The following is a 14,253-nucleotide window of genomic DNA, read 5'->3' as shown; positions in this document are numbered from 1 at the left end:
AACAATCAACAATCAATATTACAAAGATGGCCATCTTATATATGTGTCCCCCCCTTTCCCCACTCACGACCACTGGGGTCACTGTCCCTCACAATGTCTCTCTTCTCCGCACACGGGCGGTTGAACGAACCCCGGGCGGACGTGCTCCAACGTGCACGTCTCGTACCGGGGACAGCTGCTGCAGCGCACACCTCCTTGCCAAGCAACGGGGCAAACCCAAGCGCGGCTCGCAACGCGCGCGAGGCCCAAGGTGCGACCCGTACGCGTCCTTGTAGACGGTGAGGCGAACTGTGCCGGACGCTTGGTTCCGTGCACGAACCCACGGCGACTTGACGTGTAAATGGGTAATTACCCCGCGCAGGTAACTCCTTGCGCCAGACGGGCTTTCAAACGCAGCGTCCCCCACGCTGCTCAATATCGATACCCCTCGCGTCGGAGCTCGGCGAGGAAGAGGAAGATCGCCGCTTCTCCCGGACCTCGTGTCTTTTCTCCTTCGTTTCCGGTCTCCTTTTCCCCAGAAGGGCTCCTGACCCTTTAATCACAACAACCTTTAATCGACTACACATTAATAAGCAAAGACCTGAATAGTAATTCACATAAATCCGTAACACAATGCAGATTATGCTTGAAGATTCAATGCAGATTATGCTGTACATAATAAATACAGCAGTATTAGAAGAAACATGTGCGTGTTTGTTTCCCATAAATTCCAATTAAAATCAGTGCTGGTCACAACTTATTTGCTCGGAAAAAAGTGAAAAATACACAATATTGGCAAGGTGCTAAAAAAATAATTGGCACTCGGCCAATAACTCTTATGGTACTTTTATTTACTTTACTTGTCCAACATCATGCTTGAAAAAAACCTTTACACCCTAGAAATTGATTCTGATTGTAAATTACTGGTTGGTATTTTTTGCGAAATTTTCTAGATTTCCTGGCATGAAAAGTTGAAAAACTTGACATTTTGGGGAACACATGAATATTTAAATTTTTGTTTTAATGAATTTGTAATTGCCCAATTTGACCAACCCTGCTATTTTATGAAGGTACAGGGTTGGTACTTTAATGCTGCAGGTATAACTCGAAATCCATAATTTGAGCATCTGGTACAAGAATCTGGTTGCGTGACACACATATATATATATATATATATATATATATATATATATATATGTATGTATATATATATATATATATATATATATATACAGTCACATGAAAAAGTAAGTACACCCCATGTAAAGTTTTGACTTTTTCAACATATTTCAACATACAGCTATTTGATCTTCATTTCAACAATATTGATAGATAAACGTGATATAATATAACAAATATCATGAAACATTAACATTTTGTAGTCCATTGTATAATTTAAATAAACATAAATGCAAATTTCGCATGTGGAAAAAGTAAGTACACCCCTACATTGATCACTACTTCAAATACTTAAATTAGAATGAGGTGCACCAGCTCAGGTGCAAATGATTAGAACATCGTTGGAGAGGATCTTGGAGGAACCTGTCTTATTGAAACCTCAGACATTTAGTTTGGTTTGCTCTTTGTTGTTGAAGTGTGTGGCGTCACCATGCCTAGATCAAAAGAGCTCTCTGAGGCCTTCAGAAATAAGGTTATAGATGCTTACGAGTCTGGGAAGGGATTTAAAAAGATCTCCAAACAATTTGAAATCAATCATTCGACTGTCCTGAAGATCATCTACAAGTGGAGAAGATTCCAAACAACTGCCAACTTGTTCAGGCCAGGCCACCCCAGCAAGTTCAGCCGACAGTAGACCACAAGATGCTGAAAGAAGTCTCTAAGAACCCCAGAATGTCATTACGGGCAGGGCCGGCGCCAGACTATTTTGCACCCTAGGCAAGGCCAGCTACTTCCATCCCTCCCTCCCCCCCCCCAAATTTTTTTTGCCAACTTCGATTATTAAAAACAGATGTCTTGCAGAAAAAATAAAAAGCAGAAAACTTGAAACTGCTAAATTTATTTTAACTTGCAAGAATAAGTACCGTAAGATGCCAACAGCACCAATATTAAAGGCGCAATATCCATAAATATGGCAGTGGCCCTGTTACCCCATGCTTTGGGGCAAATGGGTTCACTTAAAAAAAAAATGACGCTACATGTGGTTTGCAATGCAAAATAAAGAAAGTGGTCCCTTTATGAGTGTGTGAATGGAAATTACAGATAAACAAAACAGTTTTTGGTTTGAGCAATACGTTTTAGATATGCAAAATCAAAATTTTAAATAATCAATCTTTGATTATTATCTTTCGCAAATACAAAAGAAAATATTTTGGCACACAAATCATTTTGAACTAAAGGGCACTTGGTATACTGTGTCCGGTCTTAAAACAATAATTTGTATAAAACTGTGACCCTTTAACGTTCAGTAATGCGGCCCTCTAATGTCTGCGCCCTATGCGGCTGCCTAGTTGGCCTATGGTATCGCCGGCCCTGATTACGGGACCTACAGATAGCTCTTGCCACTGTTGATGTCAAAGTGCACGAGTCTACCATTAGAAAGAGGCGGCACAAATTTGATCTACATGGGAGGTGTGCCAGGAGGAAACCTTTGCTGTCCAGAAAGAACATTAGGGCAAGACTAAAGTTTGCCAATGAACACCTCGGCAAAGACCAGCACATCTGGAACAATGTGCTCTGGACAGATGAGTCAAAGGTAGAGCTATTTGACGACAGTACCAGAAGACATGTTCGGCGAAAACCAAAGACAGCATTTGACCACAAGAACCTGATACCAACTGCAAAGCATGGTGGTGGAAATATTATGGTTTGGGGCAGCTTTGCTGCATCAGGGCCTGGGCAGCTCACCATCATAGAATCCACTATGAATTCTTCATTGTACCAGAGGGTGCTTGAGGATAATGTGAGGCCAGCTGTCGGAAAGTTGAAGCTCAACCAAAGGTGGACCTTGCAACATGACAATGACCCTAAACATACCAGTAAATCCACCCAGGAATGGCTGAAAAGAAAGAAATGGAGGGTTCTGGAATGGCCAAGTCAAAGCCCGGATCTAAATCCCATCGAGATGTTGTGGGGGGATTTGAAACGAGCTGTGCATGCAAGAAACCCATGAAACATCACACAGCTGAAATAATTCTGCATGGAGGAGTGGGCAAAAAATTCTCCCAGTCAATGTCAGAGACTGATAGACTGTTATAAGAAACGCCTACTTGAGGTTGTTTCTGCCAAAGGGGTAAATACCACCTATTAGAGCCAAGGGTGTACTTACTTTTTCCACATGCGAAATTTGCATTTATGTTTATTTATATTAAACAATGGACTGTTGGCATGTAAATTTTTCATGATATTTGTTATATTTTATCACCTTTATCTATCAATATTGTTGAAATGAAGATCAAATAGCTGTATGTTGAAATATGTTGAAAAAGTCGAAACTTTACATGGGGTGTACTTACTTTTTCACGTGACTGTATATATATATATATATATATATATATGCATATGGTTTACCAATTACCATGCCATCTGCCTTTTTTTAAAATGGGATTTTGTGTGACACAAAGCCACTTGACAAAGACAAAGACAATGCAACTTGAGGTGGGGACTACGCAAAGGAAAGTGAAAGCAGAACAATCAGCCCCTTGCACTGTAACAAGACAAATGTAGAAAGTTGTCTCTTCACAGAACAAAAATTGCTGGGAGGGGTTACTTCGTCTGCTTTGAGACAACAGTGCCTCCAGCCCCATTTTTGGTAGACTGCCGACCAAGGCTAACGAGCTCAACCCACCCAGGTTTGAAATCAGAGTTGTCCTTCTCCGAGGCAGACAGCCAGCCAAGGCTAATGAGTTCCACCTACACGGAGCAAGCCTGGTTTTAAGGTGCCAGACACCCGCCTTTCACACCTCCGCATTTAGTTAAAAAAACAGGGGTTGGCATGAGAAGCCATGTGGTAGGAATTGGGTGAGGAGAGGCTATCTGAGGCACAGACCATATGGGATATTTTAAGGATGAGAAGTTGCTCAGTTCTTCACCTCCATCCCGGTCATTCCTAACCCATTTGGCCTTCTTCTGATCAAGTGATTTCTTTTGAAAATCATCTGATGCTTACATTCGTAAATGTCTGGTGCAAATGAATGATTATTCATTAGTATGATGTGTGTTTGCTTGCATACAATGTTGCGTTCTTCACTGTTTCCTTTGCCCAGTCACCCAGGCTGTTTGATGAAGAGGTCATTCGTAATCAGCTGAGATGTCTTGGACTGTTGGGCACAATCAGTGTCCGCAAAGACCATTTTCCAGTTCGCATTCCTTTTGATAAATTTATTAACAGGTATGGATATTGACATTGTCTTTGAGGTCTTTGTTTAAAAATAAATCTGACCATCAAACCTGGCACCCTTCAGGTAGTCATCTGACGGTAGTACTTTCTTATGCAGATATCTTCGGGTAGTCACCATTAGACGGAATTTTAACTTGCGGCCCATTTATATTGTATGTACAGTCACGTGAAAAAGTGAGTACATCCCCTGTAAAGTTTTGACTTTTTCAACATATTTCAACATACAACTATTTGATCTTCATTTCAACAATATTGACAGATAAAGGTGATATAATATAACAAATATCATGAAACATTTACATTTTGTAGTCCATTGTATAATTTAAATAAACATAAATGCAAATTTCACATGTGGAAAAAGTAAGTACACCCTTGGCTCTAATAGGTGGTATTGCCCCCTTTGGCAGAAACAACCTCAAGTGGGCGTTTCTTACAACTGTCTACCAGTCTCTGACATCGACTGGGAGAAATTTTTGCCCACACCTCCATGCAGAATTCTTTCAGCTGTGCAATGTTTGAGGGGTTTCGTGCATGCACAGCTCGTTTCAAATCCCCCCACAACATCTCGATGGGATTTAGATCCGGGCTTTGACTTGGCCATTCAAGAACCCTCCATTTCTTTCTTTTCAGCCATTCCTTGGTGGATTTACTGGTATGTTTAGGGTCATTGTCATGTTGCAAGGTCCACCTTCGGTTGAGCTTCAACTTTCCGACAGATGGCCTCACATTATCCTCAAGCACCCTCTGGTACAATGAAGAATTCATAGTGGATTCTATGATTGTGAGCTGCCCAGACCCTGATGCAGCAAAGTTGCCCCAAACCATAATATTTCCACCACCATGCTTTACAGTTGGTATCAGGTACTAGTGGTCAAATGCTGTCTTTGGTTTTCGCCAAACATGTCTTCTGGTACTGTGGCCAAATAGCTCTACCTTTGACTCATCTGTCCAGAGCACATTGTTCCAGAAGTGCTGGTCTTTTCCTTGGTGTTCATTGGCAAACTTTAGTCTTGCCCTAATGTTCTTTCTGGACAGCAAAGGTTTCCTCCTGGCACAACTCACATGTAGATCAAATTTATGCAGCCTCTTTCTAATGGTAGACTTGTATACTTTGACATCAACAGTGGCAAGAGCTACCTGTTGGTCCCGTGATGACATTCTGGGGTTCTTAGAGACTTCTTTCAGCATCTTCCGGTTTGCTCTCGGGCTGAACTTGCTGGGGCGGCCTGGCCTGAACAAGTTGGCAGTTGTTTGGAATCTTCGCCACTTGTAGATGATCTTCTGGACAGTCGAATGATTGATTTCAAATTGTTTGGAGATCTTTTTAAATCCCTTCCCAGACTCGTAGGCATCTATAACCTTCTTTCTGAAGGCCTCAGAGAGCTCTTTTGATCTCGGCATGGTGACGCCACACACTTCAACAACAAAGAGCAAACCAAACGAAATGGCTGAGGTTTAAATAAGACAGGTTCCTCCAAGATCTTCTCTAACGATGTTCTAATCATTTGCACCTGAGCTGGTGCACCTGATTCAAATTTTAGGTATTTGAAGTAGTGATAAATGTCGGGGTGTACTTACTTTTTCCACATGCGAAATTTGCATTTATGATTATTTAAATTATACAATAGACTACAAAATGTAAATGTTTCATGATATTTGTTATATTTTATCACCTGCATCTATATTATAATAGCCGTAGATGATTCTGTCTGTCTGTCTGTCTGTCTGTTGGGCGTCTGTCCGGGGTGTGGCTTACTCGGTTTGCAGAGTAGCTCCACCCATTCTGGGAGTGGCTTCATATAATTATAAACAAAAAATATCCACCATTTTATTAACTCGCATAGCTTTGAGGCCTGTTTTGTAGGCCCGTGGTGTCTTGCTCTCTCTCCCAGTTTTATTTCAAATCAAATTCGATATATCATTTCATTTTTCACAGTCGCTAACATAGTTTTAGACTCGGTTGAAAAAAAACGGGAAGAAAATCCAATGAAAGTTGCCGTTTAGAGAACGAAATGAATTCTCAAAGGCCTGTAACTTCAAGGCCATTGAGTCTCTCTCACGCCTTTTTGTGACGACACGGCAACGTGTCGATATATATTAAAAATTCGCTTTTGCTTTTCCGTTAAGATATATTACTTTTTCGTTTGATGACAGTCGTCCCAAAAACGTCAACAATGATGCCGACATATATTTCTTCGTTTTTATTTCATTCAACATTATTAGCCGGAAGTAAAATATGTTTCAGGAAATTACCGAGAGATATTTCTTCGTTTTTTAAAATTAGTTATGTGCGCATACACTTTAAACAGGTTTATTTGAAATCTTTAATTTTCCACAATATAATTTACTTGCCATTTATCATTTGATGATTACGAGACAAATTCCTCTTAAGGATCGTGACAATTCATGCGCTGCGTGGAAACTTCTATTTCCAAAATGAATGAGACGATCGATGAAGAACGCAGACTTGAACAGGATGCAGCAAGAAAACGAATGAGACGGGCGAACGAGTCCATCGACGAACGTCAATGCAAACTTGCGGGGTCACCCGTGGGAATCCCACGGGCATGGATGTGTGTGACATTTCGACATATTGAGTTAGATGCTGCACATTCATTTTTACAAAATGGTTACTGGTAAAGCGCGATGCTGCGCGCGCTAATGCTTACGCAAAGAGCAAGCGGACAACGCGGTTCATAAAAGAGTCTTTATTCAAAGTACTCAAACTGCAGCACTAAGCTGCTCAGGGCTGCGCGCTCCGCGTATATCGTGAGGCCACGCCTCTCTCCCTGGCGTAGCCCATCCCCACTTGGTGTGCGGGGTGATGTCACCGCGTCAGTGCTTTCGTGTCCGCCACACGCGCCCCCCCAGAATCCCCGCGCACCTGAAGGGTCAGTTTGTGGGGCAAACGGATGACCCGGCCGAAGCGCCCCCTGGCGACTGGCGGCATCTGGGATGCAGGGATGCCATCTGGGATGCCTCCGGCAGCAGGACCGGGGGGCGGCGTGGCGGCGGGGCTGGGCGGTGCCGGGGGTCCGCCCGCAGGGGGGCGGCCCCGATGCGGGGGTCGGGCCACTGGTGGTGGATGGTCCACGTCGAGGTGGGCCGGCGTGAGGCGGTCTACAGAAACGCGGTCAGGAGTACCGCCGATGTCCAGGGTGAAGTGCTTCGCCCCGGTCTCCAGCACGCGGAAAGGCCCGTCGTACGGGGGCCGCAGTGGTGTCCGGTGGGCATCGTGGCGGACAAAGACGTACTCCGCCGTGCGAAGCTCCGGGGCGACGTGCGTCGGTGGGTTCCCGTGGCATGCCGTTGGCACCGGGGCGAACCTCTGGGCGGTCTCTTGCAGAGCGGAGCGCTGCTGTGCCGCGGACCATGGTGCCGTGGAGTCGGGGAGGAACTCGCCCGGCACCCGCAGCGGTTGCCCAAAGACCAACTCCGCCGCGGATGCGCGCAGGTCCTCCTTGGGCGCCGTCCGGAGGCCCAGCAGGACCCAGGGGAGCCTGTCGACCCAGCCGCCATCGCGGAGGGTGGCCCGGAGCGCGGCCTTCAATGAGCGGTGAAATCGCTCACACAGGCCGTTAGCCTGGGGGTGGTAGGCCGTGGTTTGGTGCAGCCAGACCCCGAGCCCCTGCGCGACCACCCCCTGGAGCTCCGAGGTGAACTGGGGGCCGCGGTCGGACGAGATGTCTGAGGGGGCGCCGAACCAGGTGACCCAGGTGGCGATGAAAGCCTGCGCGACATCCGCCGCCGTCGTCGACGCCAAGGGCACGGCCTCCGGCCACCGGGTGGTGCGGTCCACCATGGTGAGGACGTGGGTGAAACCCCACGAGGGGGGCAGAGGTCCCACCAGGTCCACGTGGACTTGGTCAAACCGGCGTTCCGGCACCGTCAACGGGGCCAACGGGGCCTGGGTGTGCCGGTGCACCTTGGCGCGCTGGCACACGAGGCACGTCCTGGCCCAGCCGCGGACGGCCTTCCGGAGGCCATGCCAGACGAACTTGTCGGCGATCAACCTTTGGGAGGCCCTCGCGCCCGGGTGGGACAGGCCGTGGATGGCGTCAAACACCTGGCGCTGCCAGCCCGCGGGCACGATGGGGCGAGGATGCCCGAGGGAGACGTCGCACAAGAGGGCCGCGCCTGCGCCGTCGAACGGCACCTCGGTGACACGGAGGCCCGTGACGGCGGTCCGCAAGGCCTGGACGTCGGGGTCAGCGGCCTGGTCCGCTGCCATCCGGGCATAGTCGATGCCGAGGTGGACTGCGTGGGCGACAGCCCGGGAAAGGCAATCCGCCACCGGGTTGTCCTTCCCCGCGACGTGCCGGATGTCCGTCGTGTACTCGGACACGGCCGAGAGGTGACGCTGCTGCCGGGCCGACCACGGCTCGGTGACCTTGCCCATCGCGAAGATCAGCGGCTTGTGGTCGACGAAGGCCGTGAACGCACGGCCCTCGAGCAGATGGCGGAAGTGCCTGACCGCCAAGTGAAGCCCGAGCAACTCGCGGTCGAAGGTACTGTAACGGCGTTCGGGCGGGCGAAGCTGCCGGCTAACGAACGCCAGCGGTTGCCAAGCTCCACGCACCCATTGCTCGTGCACCGCGCCCACCGCGTAGTCCGAGGCGTCGGTGGTGAGGGCGATCGGTGCATCGGGCGCCGGGTGCGCGAGCATGGTGGCGTTAGCCAAGGCGAGCTTCGCGCCCGTGAACGCCGTGTCCATCTGCTCAGTCCAGGTAACGTCGCCTTTGCCCGGCTTACCACGGAGAGCTTCGTGCAGGGGGCGCAGGAGCTGGGCGATACGGGGCAGGAACCGATGGTAAAAGTTCACCATGCCCAGGAACTCCTGCAGCCCTCTGATCGTGAGGGGGCGCGGAAACCCCTTCACCGCCTCCACCTTGGCCGGCAGGGGGACGGCTCCGTGCCTGGTGACACGGTGCCCCAGAAAATCGATTATGGCGGCGCCGAACTGGCACTTTGCGGGGTTCACAATCAGGCCATGCTGGCCCAGGCGTTCGAAGAGCGTGCGGAGGTGGCGTAGGTGCTCTTCGCGGGACGCGCTGGCGACGAGCATATCGTCCAGGTAGACGTAGACAAAATCCAAGTCGCGCAGGACGCCTGGGCCGCATTCTTCAGACCGAAGGGCATCCGCAGGAACTCGAAGAGTCCGAATGGCGTGATGACCGCCGTCTTCGGGACGTCCTCCGGCCTGACGGGGACCTGATGGTAGCCACGTATGAGGTCCACCTTCGAGAAGAAGGACATGCCCGCCAAACGGGCCGAAAAGTCCTGAATGTGGGGGATGGGGTAGCGGTCGGGAGTCGTGGCGTCATTGAGACGGCGATAGTCCCCGCACGGTCGCCATCCCCCGCCGGGCTTCGGCACGATGTGCAGCGGCGACGCCCAAGCGCTCTCTGAGCGCCGAACGATGCCGAGTCGCTCCAGGGTAGCGAACCCCGCTTTTGCCACCGCCAGCTTCGTCGGCTCGAGGCGGCGTGCCCGGGCGTAGACCGGTGGCCCGACGGTGGGGATGTGATGGGCCACCCCGTGCTTGACGGCCCCCGCCGAGAAGGTGGGCCGCGTGAGGGCCGGGAAGCCGGCGAGGAGGCGGGTGAATGCGTCCGCTGCCGGAAGCGTACAGACCAACGTGGCCGGAACCGAACCGTTCGGCAAGCCGCTTGGCAAGCCGCTCGTTGAGCTGCTCGACGAGCTGGGCAGCGCACAAGCGAGCAAGCTGAACGTCTCGGCCTGGACAAGACGTCTGCGCTTTACTTCGACCAGGAGCCCATTAGCGCACAGGAAGTCCGCGCCAAGCAGTGCCATGGGCACGTCGGCGGTGACGAACGTCCAGCGGAAAACCTGCCCTCCGAACCGCAGAGAGAGGCAGCGTTTTCCGTACGTACGGATGGGCGTCCCGTTCGCGGCAAGCAGCACGGGGGCCCCCGCCCGCGGCGTGCTTGTCTGACGTGCCGGCGGGAACGACACTCACCTGCGCTCCCGTGTCGCACAGGTAACGGCGCCCGGATAAGGTGTCCGTTATGAACAGCAGGCTGCTCGAACGGCCGGCGCTCATCGCCACTATTGAGCGCCAGCACGGGCGTTTCCCGACCTGTTGAAGGAGCATGGCGGATGACATTGCCGAGCCTCGTGGCCAAACTTGGCGTGGAACCAGCACCAGGTGGTGGAGCTGGAGGAGTGTGGCTGGCTCCGCCAGGCCGGTAGAGTTGGCGGTTTTCGCCGCGGCGGTGGGCGGGGCGTGGTGGCGGTCACGAGGGGCGTATCAGCATGCTGCGTATGCTGTGGAAGCTGATGCTGTGGATCAGCAGCATCAGCCTCGAGGTCCGTGACGGCCGCGCCGACTCTCGCCCGCGTATACGAAGCCGCGAAGTACCTGTCCGCCTCGGCTGCCAATGCTCGGGGTTCCGTTAGCCCGGTCCCGGCCAACGCGAGGCGAACCTGCGCTGGAAGTTGGCGATGGAAAAGCGCCCGGAATAGAGAACCGGGGGCTTCGTCGCCCAACAGTGACAGCATATGGTCCATTCTGACCGATGGGCACATGTCGCCGAGCTCAGGGAGATCCAGGAGGCGGTCGGCCCGTGTGTCGTCCGTGAGGCCGAACGTGGCTAGGAGTAGCCGCTTGAGTGCCTCGTACTTGTGGCCGTCCGGTGGGTGGCGAAGGACGGACACAACTCGAGCGGCCGTGCCGGGCCCGAGGGAGGCGACGACGTGGCAGTAGCGCATGTCGTCGTTGGTGAGGCGCCGAAGCTGAAATTGGGCTTCGGCTTGAACGAACCAGACTTCGGCCTGGGCCTCCCAAAATTCGGGAAGTTTAATCGCCATTGCCTTGTCGTTGGCCATTGCAATGGCGTCGTGTTCGGAAGGATCGCTACGGCAGATCCAATGTCGAGGTCACCATATAAAGCGCGATGCTGCGCGCGTTAATGCTTACGCAAAGAGCAAGCGGACAACGCGGTTCATAAAAGAGTCTTTATTCAAAGTACTCAAACTGCAGCACTAAGCTGCTCAGGCCTGCGCGCTCCGCGTATATCGTGAGGCCACGCCTCTCTCCCTGGCGTGGCCCAGCCCCACTTGGTGTGCGGGGTGATGTCACCGCGTCAGTGCTTTCGTGTCCGCCACACTGGCAAGTCATCAGATCCAGAAATGGTGTAATGAACACAATTTATTTACGCGCAAGCAAGAAAGCAAGACGGGTCGATTTCCGATTCCGACGGGCCGATGGGCGAGACGGGCCGATTTGGAGCAAGAAAAAGAACGAGACGGGAGAAAAACGAGAGAAACGAGACGGGGAAAGCCGATTGAAGAGGCGAGTGAGGAGCGATTGGAGAGGCGAGTGAGGAGCGATTGGAGAGGCGAGTGAGGAGCGATTGGAGAGGCGAGTGAGGAGCGATTGGAGAGGCGAGTGAGGCGCGATTGGAGAGGCGAGTGAGGAGCGATTGGAGAGGCGAGTGAGGAGCGATTGGAGAGGCGAGTGAGGAGCGATTGGAGAGGCGAGTGAGGAGCGATTGGAGAGGCGAGTGAGGAGCGATTGGAGAGGCGAGTGAGGAGCGATTGGAGAGGCGAGTGAGGAGCGATTGTAGAGGCGAGTGAGGAGCGATTGGAGAGGCGAGTGAGGAGCGATTGGAGGGGAGTGTGAGGCGTGATTGGAGAGGAGTGTGAGGAGCGATTGGAGAGGAGTGTGAGGCGCGATTGGAGAGGAGTGTGAGGCACGATTTGAGAGGAGTGTGAGGCGCGATTGGAGAGGAGTGTGAGGCGCGATTGGAGAGGAGTGTGAGGCGCGATTGGGGAGGAGTGTGAGGCCTGATTGGAGAGGAGTGTGAGGCGCGATTGGAGAGGAGTGTGAGGCGCGATTGGAGAGGAGTGTGAGGCGCGATTGGAGAGGAGTGATTGGAGGGGAGTGTGAGGCACAATTGGAGAGGAGTGTGAGGCGCGATTGGAGAGGAGTGTGAGGCGCGATTGGAGAGGAGTGTGAGGCGCGATTGGGGAGGAGTGTGAGGCCTGATTGGAGAGGAGTGTGAGGCGCGATTGGAGAGGAGTGTGAGGCGCGATTGGAGAGGAGTGTGAGGCGCGATTGGAGAGGAGTGTGAGGCGCGATTGGAGAGGAGTGTGAGGCGCGATTGGAGAGGAGTGTGAGGGATTGGAGAGGAGAGGAGTGTGAGGGATTGGAGAGGTGAGGGATTGGAAAGGAGAGGAATGTGAGGGATTGGAGAGGAGAGGAGTGCTAGGTGGAGAGAGGAGAGTGTCACTGTCAGGTGGAGACAGGAGAGTGTCAGGTGGAGAGGAGTGAGGGGTCACATATTATGTGAAATAAATAAATTGTGTTCATCACACCATTTCTGGATCTGATGACATGCCAGTAACCATTTTGTAAAAATGAATGTGCAGCATCTAACTCAATATGTCGAAATGTCACACACATCCATGCCCGTGGGATTCCCACGGGTGACCCCGCTAGTCTATCAATATTGTTGAAATGAAGATCAAATAGCTGTTTGTTGAAATATGTTGAAAAAGTCAAAACTTTACATGGGGTGTACTTACTTTTTCACGTGACTGTATATATATGGGGAATGGGGCTATAATATGAGATTCAATTTGAGAACAGAACGAAGAGACTATGATCGGAAAGAAACATAGGGGCAATACCCCTGGTTCTCACCTGGTAGAATAAACAGTATACTGCACTGACTAAGGGTATTTTAAACCAATTTCAATGGTTGCTAGAAGACAGGGCAGCATGTAGAATCATACTAACATAATCATGAGACTTTAAACAAACAAAGAAAAAAATACCTATTTTGGGGGGCAAACCCCCTTTCCCAACCCCATATACCTCCTGAGACCTAAGTTTTTTCTAATGCCTTGAACAAACTTTGGGACATCACGGGTGGTGAAGGTTGTGGTGAAGTCCCATCGAAATTGCATGTGTGGTTCCTGAAAAGAAAGCAAATACATATTTTGGGGGGTCAAACCTGGACCCCCTTAGACCCCGATTTTTTTGTTTAATGCGTGAACAAACTTTAGTCACAACACAACAAATATAATTTGTGCCAAATTTTGGCGCAATCACAGCAGCGGTTTCGGAGAAGAAGTTTCAAGTGTTTACGGTCTGACGGTCTGACAGACGGACGGACAGACAGACGGACGGACGGACTTACGGACAACGCGCCATCGCATAAGCTCCCCTAAACTTCATTCCAGGTGAGCTAAAAATGATGATGGAGTAACAGGGGATGGAGACAAGGTTTTGAGATGTAAAGGAACAAAGGGGAAGAGATGGAGCAGACTTGAGAGGGTGAGGGGATGGGGGCTGAATCAAATTCAAATTTTCTTTGAGATATAAATGAAAGAACCCTTCATGCACATGCTATATTTTTCATTCATCACTAGATCAAGGCAATTTTACACACCAAACATGTACAGTCGGAGTATTAACTACAAAAGCACTTTCACATGGTCAATTTCTAGAGAAAGTTACATTGGCATTGTGTACTTCCATTGATGGATTGTTTTACTATGGTCAGTGTAGCACTTGGTGAAGACCAAAAGATGGCCTATTATGGGGATGAACGTGGCAACTTGGCTTCCATCGGAATTTTATAAGCTGATTGGTCTGAAAACATCAACAAATGAGTGATGTTAAAAACGGGAATCTCACATCCAGTGGTCTGATGAAAGTCGATTTGTCCTGCTCATGACTGATATGAGAACTCAGGTTTGGTGACAACATAATACAGCAACAACATTATGGAGTCCATCTCATTTGGTGGAGGATCTGCTATTATGTGGGTCTGCATGTTACGATTGTAAGCTTGACCTTGTCACTGTTTGGGGCATTGTGACAGGTGAAAAGTACCGTAGGGATATATTGGATGGTGTTGCTGTTCCACATTTTGACAACCACCCAC

General features: G+C 50.4%; 1 protein-coding gene across 1 annotated transcript in view; it reads left to right on the top strand.

Annotated features, from left to right (window-relative positions):
• The first annotated feature begins 3,931 nt into the window (after positions 1-3,931).
• The window catches only part of LOC137432387 (unconventional myosin-XV), a 214,080-nt gene continuing 203,758 nt past the window's right edge, over positions 3,932-14,253 (top strand). The window contains exons 1-2 of the mRNA XM_068124318.2: positions 3,932-3,946; positions 4,203-4,327. Coding sequence (XP_067980419.2) covers positions 3,932-3,946; positions 4,203-4,327 — 140 coding nt within the window. The remainder of the gene's footprint in view (positions 3,947-4,202; positions 4,328-14,253) is intronic.

The sequence above is a fragment of the Myxine glutinosa genome, chromosome 1 (genome assembly GCF_964187855.1).
Source record: "Myxine glutinosa chromosome 1, kmMyxGlut1.1, whole genome shotgun sequence".
Classification (NCBI taxonomy): Eukaryota; Metazoa; Chordata; class Myxini; order Myxiniformes; family Myxinidae; genus Myxine; species Myxine glutinosa.
Note: the sequence above shows the minus strand (reverse complement) of the source record. Positions and strands in the feature narration are given on the sequence as shown.